Source organism: Hyla sarda, chromosome 9, assembly GCF_029499605.1.
Source record: "Hyla sarda isolate aHylSar1 chromosome 9, aHylSar1.hap1, whole genome shotgun sequence".
In the NCBI taxonomy this organism is placed as follows: domain Eukaryota; kingdom Metazoa; phylum Chordata; class Amphibia; order Anura; family Hylidae; genus Hyla; species Hyla sarda.
The window spans coordinates 73,417,807-73,428,833 of NC_079197.1; the positions used below are offsets into that span (position 1 = coordinate 73,417,807).

An 11,027-nucleotide genomic window follows, 5' to 3' on the forward strand; every position below is an offset into this window, starting at 1 on the left:
CTTAATGCTATGCTCCCCTACTCGCAAGGGGATACTTTCCGTGATTTATAGCTAATTGAATGCCCCTCCGTCTGATGTTAAATTACCATTTAGGTTACGCTGGGAGGTGGACTTTCATATCACCTTATCCCTCCCTACATGTGACTCCCTCAGCCGGGGTAGTTGGCAGGTCTCCCTTACGGAGACCTCACTCAAAATTCTACATAGATCATAGGGGAACAAATATAAACGATTAAAACTAAATCCTACATGGCTGACAAATGAGGTTAAAAGAGCAATAAACAACAAAAAAATTGCCTTCAAAAAATTCAAATCTGATGGGTCAGCTATAACATTTAAACAGTACAAGGAGCTTAATAAAATCTGTAAAAATGTAATAAAAACAGCAAAAATTAAAAATGAGAGACAGGTGGCCAAAGAAAGCAAAACTAATCCTAAATATTTTTTTAGATATATAAATACAAAAAAAACAAGGACAGAGCATGTAGGACCCCTTAATAATGATAATGGGGAGGTTGTCACGGGCGATCAAGAGAAGGCGGAGCTACTGAATGGGTTCTTTAGTTCTGTATACACTATGGAAAAAGGAGCTGACATTGGCCAGGTCAGTGCTGGTAACACATCATGTAATGTACTGAACTGGCTTAATGTAGAGATGGTACAAGGTAAGTTAAGTAAAGTAAATGTAAGCAAATCTCCAGGGCCGGATGGACTACACCCAAGAGTTCTTAGAGAGGTAAGTTCAGTAATATCTGTACCCTTGTTCATGATATTTAGAGATTCTCTGGTGTCTGGTATTGGGCCAAGGGACTGGCGCAAGGCAAATGTGGTACCAATCTTCAAGAAGGGCTCTAGGTCTTCGCCAGGCAATTATAGACCGGTAAGTCTAACGTGCATTGTGGGTAAATTGTTTGAAGGATTTATAAGGGATTACATACAGGAATACATAGGGGATACTAGTATTATAAGTGATAGCCAGCATGGGTTTACTAAGGATAGAAGTTGTCAAACCAATCTAATTTGCTTTTATGAAGTGGTGAGTAGAAGCCTTGAAAGAGGAATGGCTGTGGATATAGTGTTTCTGGATTTTGCCAAAGCGTTTGATACTGTCCCTCACAGATGTCTGACAGGTAAGTTAAGGTCCTTGGGCTTGGAAACTTTAGTTTGTAACTGGATTGAACACTGGCTCATGGATCGTACCCAGAGAGTGGTGGTCAATGATTCGTACTCTGATTGGTCCCCGGTTATTAGTGGTGTACCCCAAGGTTCAGTACTGGGCCCGCTGTTGTTTAATTTATTTATCAATGATATAGAGGATGGTATTAACAGCTCTGTTTCTATCTTTGCAGATGAGACCAAGCTTTGTAGCACGGTACAGTCTATAGAGGATGTGCATAAGTTACAAGATGACTTGGATAGACTAAGTGTCTGGGCATCCACTTGGCAAATGAGGTTCAATGTGGATAAATGTAAAGTTATGCATCTGGGTACTAATAACCTGCATGCGTCGTATGTCTTAGGGGGGGATTAAACTGGCAGAGTCACTGGTAGAGAAGGATCTGGGTGTACTTGTAGATCACAGACTACAGAATAGCATGCAATGTCAGGCTGCTGCTTCCAAAGCCGGCAGGATATTGTCATGTATAAAAAGAGGCATGGACTCGAGGGACAGGGACATAATACTCCCCCTTTATAAAGCATTGGTACGGCCTCACCTGGAATATGCTGTTCAGTTTTGGTCGCCTGTTCATAAAAGGGACACTGCGGAGTTGGAAAGGGTGCAGAGACGCGCGACTAAACTAATATGGGGCATGGAACATCTTAGTTATGAGGAGCGATTAAAGGAGTCACAATTGTTAAGTCTTGAGAAGAGACGTTTAAGGGTGGATATGATAAACGTATATAAGTATATAAATGGCCCATACAAAAAATATGGAGAAAAACTGTTCCAGGTTAAACCCCCCCAAAGGATGAGGGGGCACTCCCTCCGTCTGGAGAAGAAAAGGTTTAGTCTACAGGGGCGACACGCCTTCTTTACCGTGAGGACTGTGAATTTATGGAACGGTCTACCTCAGGAACTGGTCACAGCAGGAACAATTAACAGCTTTAAAACAGGGTTAGATACATTCCTGGAACAAAATAACATTAATGCTTATGCAGAATTATAAAACTACATCCCTTTCCCTTATCCCCTTACACCCTTCCCTTCAATTCCCTGGTTGGACTTGATGGACGTATGTCTTTTTTCAACCATACTAACTATGTAACTACTATGTCCCTTCACGATTACACAGGATCTTTCCATCCTCCTCGCCATTGTGCTTTCGAGGCTGAATCCATCTTTGTTCTCTGCACCATATCTGGTGTTCTTGCCCATTGATCAGACCATTCTGGACATCTATAGTCTCTCTCCTACGAAGAGAGATTACTGGCTTTCCATGTTCTTTACACCCAATATTCTGTCTCCTTAGTGGTAAACCATCCCGTATGCCTCCTGAGCTTTTCCGTTTAGCTCAATTGATCCTGATCGCTGCCTGAATTCACGTGGCGGGGAATTGGAAATCCTCTGTGCTTTCATTAGATAGGGTCATTGATCATGTCAATTGTATTATGCTCTCTGAAAAACTTAACGCAATGAGGGATGATGTAGTTATCTGTTTTGAACATCTTTGGTCTCCCTGGATGTCCTCCCCCTACTGCTCTGACATTTGATATACTTTGTCCTTGTAGTGTACTGACAACTTCGTCCTATATTCTAACAGCTATGTTAATTTAGGCCCACGGTTTCTTTATGTTTATTTTGTTTTACTCAGATTGCGTCCCGAACTGTTTGATAATTATGCTCCTTGTGATCCTACAATAAAATGTATATGTTTGATACTAAAACAGCATATGAAACACCTTAGTGCATTATCTCATTCTCTAATGTGGTTCATTATCAGAGATCACAGTTTAGAGGAATCATAATTTTTATCAATGAAGCTGGCTGTTAACTAGGAAATGAACGATTCCTATATTTATTTGGGAATTCCCTGTGATAGTGAGATGTGTAATTAACCTTGCCTACATACAACTTTATCCATGTTCTAAATATAGAACAAGGAAAATGCTTGTTCAAAAAAAGCCCTGAATGTGTCATTGGCAAAAATTACTGACTGATACTAAGATTTATAAGAAAGTCTGTTATTGCAACTTTGCATAAATCAGTAATGCAATTGAATATAACAAGGTCCAGAGTATATCATATTAGAAAATAATGCTTCCTTCTCCACTTATTAGCTCAGTTCCTCCTTATGCCTGCTTTCTGATATGTTCGCTCACTCACTGAGGGGAGTCCACACAGCAGAGAGAAGATGGAAATGGGAAGGAGGGGGAGGGAAGGCATGAGAAGGAGGAAGTGGAGAAACACAAAGACACTGCTGGCTTACTGTTACCCCAGTGCTGGATTCACAACTTAGGGTGGGTTCATATTACGTTTTGATGATACGGTCACCAGATCCAGCTGGGGAGGGAAAACCAGGCACTCCCGTTTGCTAGCCAGCCCCGATCTCATTCATTTGAATGAGCCAACCGAAGTCAGATTTTTATTTTATTTTTGCCCCGTATCTGGTTTTCAGACGGACCTAAAACCACGGTATACACCACAGAGTCACTATCTGACTCCGGTCGGCTCATTCAAATGAATGAGATCGGGGCCGGGTCTGGCTGGGATATGGGAGTGCCTGGTTTTCACTCTGGATCCGGTGACCATATCATCAAAACATAGTGTAAACCCACCCTTAGACTGCTCAGTATTGTTATATAACATTCTCCAAACTGCTACTACTTTTTAAGATTTGCTTAGGAAAGCAGGATCTGTTTTTGTGTGTCCAGTGACTGTCTATAAAAAAGATCTTAGAATTTAGTTTCCACTCTCTCTGGGAGCTCATGGAACGCTGCAACTTTGAGGTGGAGCTTGGAGAGTGGTAAATCTGATGAAAAATAGTATACACCAGTTAAACAGGGGTTATATAGTGCGACTCTTCACAGAAATACACATAACTCTTAAAAAAAATATCCGAAATGATGAGTGCCACTAAGATTCTCAGTGGTATCATCTAAGAAGAAATTTATAATTTAAAACAATTGTATTGAGATATAGACCTTTTCCAAACTGAAGCTATAGCGTTTAATAAGTTATATTGTACTCGTATGTTGTTCGGTCACTGTTTGTTATAGATTTCCTCATTGACCAGAGTCATTAACGTAAGCAATCCTAGGAACATTCCATAAAACTCAGTGAAAATAAAAGAAAACCACATTTGTATACGTTCACCATTCTGCATTAGGTTAAGGGGTGGCTTATTCCTGCTTGGCCATAGCTTGGCTAAGTATGAATGTAGACTGTCTAATTCATCTGAGCTCCCAAAATGCACTTCTCTTTGGAAGCAGGGCTCGTGCAGAATTATACCTCATCTTTAAAATCAGGATTGAACATGAGGCCTTTAAAGGAATACTCCAGTTTAGGAAAATGTATCCCCAATCCAAAGGATCGGGAATGAGTGTCTAATCACGGGAGGCTCTCCTCGTGCACAGAGCGGGGGTCAACACACGCCTTCCATTCACCTCTATGGGAGAGCCGAAGATACACCAGCGCTGTACTTATGTAGCTCTGGCTATTCCATAGAGATGCATAGAGGGCCTGTGCTATGCTGTCAGATCCGATGTCCCAGTGGCATTCGGATTAACCACATGCACTACATACCAGTCGGGGGGATAAATGGCCGGCGCATGTACTTACCCCCGGCTCCTAGTTGAAGGTTCACGAAACATATGTTTAGGCGGCAGTGAGGTACAGCAGTCCTTACATGTACATGATGGTGGGGCTACAATAGTGCTGTTAAGTAGGTTAGTGCTCCCCATTTCTTGGGGGTTGTTGATTTTTGTGGCTGGTGTTTTCATGGGTGAGGTTCCCTTGTATGGCATTTTTCAATAAAGTTTTAGTATTTTGATATATGGGAGAGTGTCAGTTTTTGTATGTTCTATCAAGTCCCAAGTTCTGACTACAAAGAAAAGCTAATATTGAGAGGTTAATGCAGAAGACCTTATACATACCAAGAAGCTATGATCACCTAATTATATGATCATCAGAATACAGCAGAATTGTGTTAGTCTTCTCTTTACTGTCTGACTCCTTCATCTTGGGAATTTCCCCGCCTTTAATTAGGTGAATGATTACAGTGGAAGTGCTGTAGTTACTTCCTCCTCAGGAAGACAAAGAGCATACAGCTTCTCTCTGTGTATAAAAGTACAGTCAGCACTGTGCTCTGCAGTCTTCACCTTTCTCACCATCTAACACTTTGTCAACTTTTCTGTCTGAGCTCTATCGTGACTTGGACTCAACATGACTAAAAAGGTGGCAGTGATCCTCTCAGGCTGTGGGGTGTATGATGGCAGTGAAATCCATGAGTCCTCTGCAGTATTTGTTCACCTGAGCAGAGATGGGGCACAGGTAAGATACGTGTGTGGGGAGAAATGCTTTACTGATCGGGGAATTACATGCAGGGCTCAGGTTCTGGGCAACTATTGAACTTTATGCAAGAAGTTTTATTTAAATGCACTGATGTATTTTATGCAAAAGTCAGCAAGGAAAGTCTCTGTGCTTGTATTTCCTTACTTATGTCTCCAGCCTTAAAGGAGAAGCTGTGTGCTAATGTTCAATGAATACAAAATACAATATGGTAACGAATAAAGAATGTGGATTATTCCAGTTACACTGTTATAAAAACCACATGTATAAATCACGTAGAAAAACATCCTCCAAAACAGTTAGCAAATCAGCCTGGTAGTAAGGTAAAGTACAGGCCTTTTTGGACACTTTTTGGAGCCTATTTTTTAAGGTATTTTTTGTGTTTAGATTTTGGACAGGTTTTGATAAATTCCCCCCCCCCCCCCCCCTTTAAGTGTGCATCTTCGGGTTTTTGTTTGGGCATAAAAACAAGTTGTTATCTTTTAAGCTGTCGGATCAGATGTCCAAGCCCAAAATCACACTGGAAAATGGGGGAGATTTATCAAAAACTGTCCAGAGGAAATGTTGCCCAGTTGCCCATAGCAACCAATCAGCTTGCTTATTTCATTTTTAACATTTCATTTTTTGATTGGTTAATATGGGCAACTTTTCCTTTGCACAGGTTTTGATAAATCTCCCCAATGTGTCTATTTTAAACCATCCCCAAAAACTAAAAAAAAATATAGCCTCAGAAACGCCTCCAAAATGTGTCAAAAAATCCCTGTACTTTACCTTACTACCAGGCTGATTTGCTAACTGTTTTGGAGGATGTTTTTCTATGTGATTTCTACATGTGAGGTGGGGGGGGGGGATATTTATTGATGTAAATGGTGAATGAGTGCAGCCACTTCACATCAAAATGATGCACAGACATTCTTACATTTTGAACAAATGAAATATCACCTCAGAACTTGCTGTTGGATGTCACTTTTCTAAGGCAAGGCAGAGGTGGTATGAATTTGCATATATATATATTTTTTTGTGCATTTTTTTTTTAAAGACGCAGTTAATAAATCTTGTCCACTGCATAGTCAAGAATGAAGCACTGCCTTTCACAGTCACTTTTGCCAAAGTTGTCAATTTTAAAATTGTACGAATTATTTGAGCAAGAACTAACTGCGCAAAAAAATTAGTGCCAAATTTCAGCCAATAAAAGGTCAGGAAGGCAATGATAAATCTCCCACGAGATTTTCATAACTTGCCAATAAAAAAGCACTTATTTTTGGTTGCCCCATTGATTTTCTATAAGAGCTAAAAATGCCTGAAGCAAACAGAAATGCCTCAAATAACTGACATGCTGTTTCTTTCTAGCTGGTGGTTCTAGCTGGCATGGTTTAAAAAAAAAACTAAAATTTTATGTGTTTTTAGACACTTTACCTAATGAAATCTAGAGGAAAAATACTTGTTGCTGAGGTAAAAATCAGCATGTCAAAAACACACTTTTTTTTAACAGTGTAAACATACCCTTGGGGATACAGTAGAATAAAAAAGTATAATATATAGCATAAATAAATAAGTAGTAACATTTTTATTGTATTTTTTTTAAATAGAATTCATGCACATAAGCATATGGTGATGTGAATTAAACAGGAACATTAATCCAGACATAAAAACACACATTTGTGTCTTTATTTACAGTAGTTACATGTTTAATGAATTGCCAGCTTTCCAGTGCATTTTCTATCCTATTTAAGTGATATGTTCTCCCAGATCAAAAATAGAAGAATAGTGAATAGTTATCAGGCCTGGCGTCATTGAGCTTGGAGAAAAGACATCTCAGGGGCGATTTGATCACAATATACAGTATACATATATGAATGGACAGTACAGAGATCTTTCTAGTGATCTTTTTATACCTAGGCCGGTAACCATAACAAGGGGGCATCCTCTACTAGAGGAAAGAAAGTTTCTCCATCATGACAGCTAGCTACCTACCTAGCTAGCTACCAACCTACCTACCTTTCTACATAGCTAGCTACCTGGCTACCAACTTAACTACCTACCTACCTACATAGCTAGCTACCTGGATATCTACATAAAAAAAAATTCCAGAAGAGCAGCACAACAAATTTAAGAAAAATGATGCAATGGTGCACGCTGGGTGTTTACCTTGGTGAGAGGTTCACATGTACTAGAAAAAAACAAGAGACCAGCAGCACACGGAAATTAGGTGCAAAAAAGGTGAAAAATGTATTGCATTATCCCAGTGTACAAAGGAAGCGACGTTTCAGCGACCTCTCGTCGCCGTTCTCAAGCTCAACTGAATAGATCCCTGTGCAGTCTTATATGTGCAGTTAATTACATAATTACTTAATGCAATAATGAACATACAGTACATAAATAAATATATACAAGGTGTGCATACATATAAACAAATGTGATTTTATACCAACAGACCACATGTCCGTATCATATTAAAGTGCAATAGTGATCTCATAATAACCACGTGTGTTTAGGTTGTGTTTCTCCTAGGTGTGCATAACCGTGCCGTTGTGTTCCATAATTCTTTACTTCTTATTCACATTGATAAGTACAATATTGCACTTACCCAACAGAGCACCATAATCCACGTGTCATAATTGCCGGAGCGTGGGTACTAACTTAGTGCGCAGATGCGCGTAGTCAACCAATTGAGTGAGGGCTTCCTCGTGTTGAGTATAACCAATGAGGGAAAAGAGAACTCACGCATGCGTGCTGGAGTTGAGAGGTAATTTGCGCCATCTTGCTTCAGGGAAAAGTTGCCCAAACCTTCATCTCATCTTACCTGAGATGAAGGTTTGGGCAACTTTTCCCTGAAGCAAGATGGCGCAAATTACCTCTCAAATCCAGCACGCATGCGTGAATTCTCTTTTCCCTCATTGGTTATACTCAACACGAGGAAGCCCTCACTCAATTGGTTGACTACGCGCATCTGCGCACTAAATTAGTACCCACGCTCCGGCAATTATGACACGTGGATTATGGTGCTCTGTTGGGTAAGTGCAATATTGTACTTATCAATGAAGTAAAGAATTATGGAACACAACGGCACGGTTCTGCACACCTAGGAGAAACACAACCTAAACACACGTGGTTATTATGAGATCACTATTGCACTTTAATATGATACGGACATGTGGTCTGTTGGTATAAAATCACATTTGTTTATATGTATGCACACCTTGTATATATTTATTTATGTACTGTATGTTCATTATTGCATTAAGTTATTATGTAATTAACCTCACATATAAGACTGCACAGGGATCTATTCAGTTGAGCTTGAGAACGGCGACGAGAGGTCGCTGAAACGTCGCTTCCTTTGTACACTGGGATAATGCAATACATTTTTCACCTTTTTTGCACCTAATTTCCGTGTGCTGCTGGTCTCTTGTTTTTTTTTTTTTACCTTTCTACATAGCTAGCTACCTACCTTGCTACCTACCTACCTGCATAGCTAAAACAGAAATAGAGAGTGCTCCATAGTGTAATACTGCATATGAAAAGGTAAACGCTCAGTATGAGCATGCGCTTACCACAGTTGGCATGGCATGTTTATCTTGGTATATATACTGAGAGACCTTCTATTGTTCTTCTTCCACAGTATGTGGTGTTTGCACCCAACATAGACCAGATGCATGTGGTAGACCATATAAAAGGACAGCCCTCTGAGGAAAAAAGGAATGTGCTTACAGAGAGCGCTCGCATTGCAAGAGGAAACATTAAAGACCTTAAAGATCTAAAAGTCAGTGAATTTGATGCAATCATCATACCAGGTAAAATTTAAGATTATAAGAAAAGTTAGAAGAGTGAACTATATACGAGGGAAAATTCTTACACTGTTTACTGTTCTATTATCTCTACCAGGAGGTTTTGGAGTTGCTAAAAATCTTTCTACTTGGGCAACTCAAGGGAAAGACTGCTCAGTAATAAAACCCATTGAAGACACTATAAAAGGGTTTCATGCTGCCAAGAAGCCCATTGGCCTGTGTTGTATCTCACCTGTGTTAGCTGCAAAACTTCTACCTGGATGTGAAGTCACTGTTGGCTCTGATACGGAGTGTGAAAAGTTAGTGAATTTGTCTATCTATTTATCTAACTTAAAGGGATTGTCCAATAGTTTATAAAACTACCTCCAGGAAATGTTATTAAATTAAAAAAAACTACTGTTTCTCACATGATAAATCCTTTACCACACCTGTGCAGGTGCTCCGGTCGACCAGTCTTTGGTAAGGCTCCTTTCACACTATCTTATTGTTCCATTTAGGAACTTCCGTCAGAAGTTCCGTCACTATATCGGGGAAAACCGGCCGTTACAGAACCCCTGACGGCCGCGACTAAATCGCATTGCAGCCTATGAGGTTTTGTAACTGCCCGTTTCATTTCATTCATTATGGACATTATACAGTGATGGGACATTGTGGCGGAAAAATTACTGCATGCAGTAATTTTTCCGCCACGATGTCCCGTCACTATATAACGTCCGTAAGGAATTACCTGCATATACAGGTGCAAACGGGCAGTTACAAAACCCCATAGGTTGCAATGCGATTTAGTCGCGGCCGTCAGGGGTTTTGTAACGGCCGGTTTTCCCCGATATAGTGTCGGAACTTCTGACGGAAGTTCCTAAACGGAACAATAATATAGTGTGAAAGGAACCTAAGACTATCTCCCTGATTATCTTTCATCATCATCTGAGAGGGGAGAGTTGGGAGGCTTTTATACACAGCCATTCAGTTCCAACCAAATGAGCAGTTCAGACAACTTTTCTCCAATATGTACGGGTAGCCCTTTGGCTTGTCACTATCATCTTATCACCAATGTAATTTGCTGATATTTTTTTTTACTTTGCAGGTGGCCATATGCAGGAACAGCAGGAGCAATTCAACAGCTGGGCTGTAAACATGTTAACAAACAGGTCAATGAAGTTCACATAGATGCGAAAAATAAAATAGTAACAACCTGCGCCTTTATGTGTAACAGCCCAATACATGAAATATTTGATGGTATTGGTGAAATGGTTAAAGCTGTGCTTAAGCTGAGTTAAAAAAAAAATCTCTCCAGAATACCGGCAGTATTTTTCATGCAAATAAATAATCAACATATTCAGTAAAATAAACCCTTGTATTATTTGTCCCCCGAAATAAAAAATCACTTTAAAGTAGAAATGATTGTTGATTCAATTTTCCATCTTTTATTGTGGCACATATACATACAGACATAGAATGCATACAAAGAATAGCATAGAATGTGATAATACATGCAAAGTTTGAAATACTGTATTACATGGGAACATTTCTAGTATTGCAGATACACTATGACCTTTAGGACAATCAACCTTCAGTTCAATTTTTGTCCAGTTAGACAATTACTGTCCCAAACCATGTGTTGCACTGCTGTGACAACATGTCCTATTACTATTAGCATGTCATATGTCATATTAATATTAGCTGCAGTGATCTCACCCTCTATATGGATTTACAAGACTTTCTAGATACTA

General features: G+C 39.7%; 1 protein-coding gene across 1 annotated transcript; it reads left to right on the forward strand.

The window, feature by feature from the left end:
* The first annotated feature begins 3,817 nt into the window (after window positions 1-3,817).
* LOC130290797 (glutamine amidotransferase-like class 1 domain-containing protein 3, mitochondrial) lies at window positions 3,818-10,688 on the forward strand. The gene is made up of 4 exons (XM_056538876.1): window positions 3,818-5,491; window positions 9,132-9,303; window positions 9,395-9,596; window positions 10,382-10,688. The coding sequence occupies exons 1-4, from the start codon at window positions 5,384-5,386 to the stop codon at window positions 10,572-10,574; spliced, it is 675 nt and encodes a 224-aa protein (XP_056394851.1). The 5' UTR covers window positions 3,818-5,383; the 3' UTR covers window positions 10,575-10,688.
* Window positions 10,689-11,027: the final 339 nt, after the last annotated feature.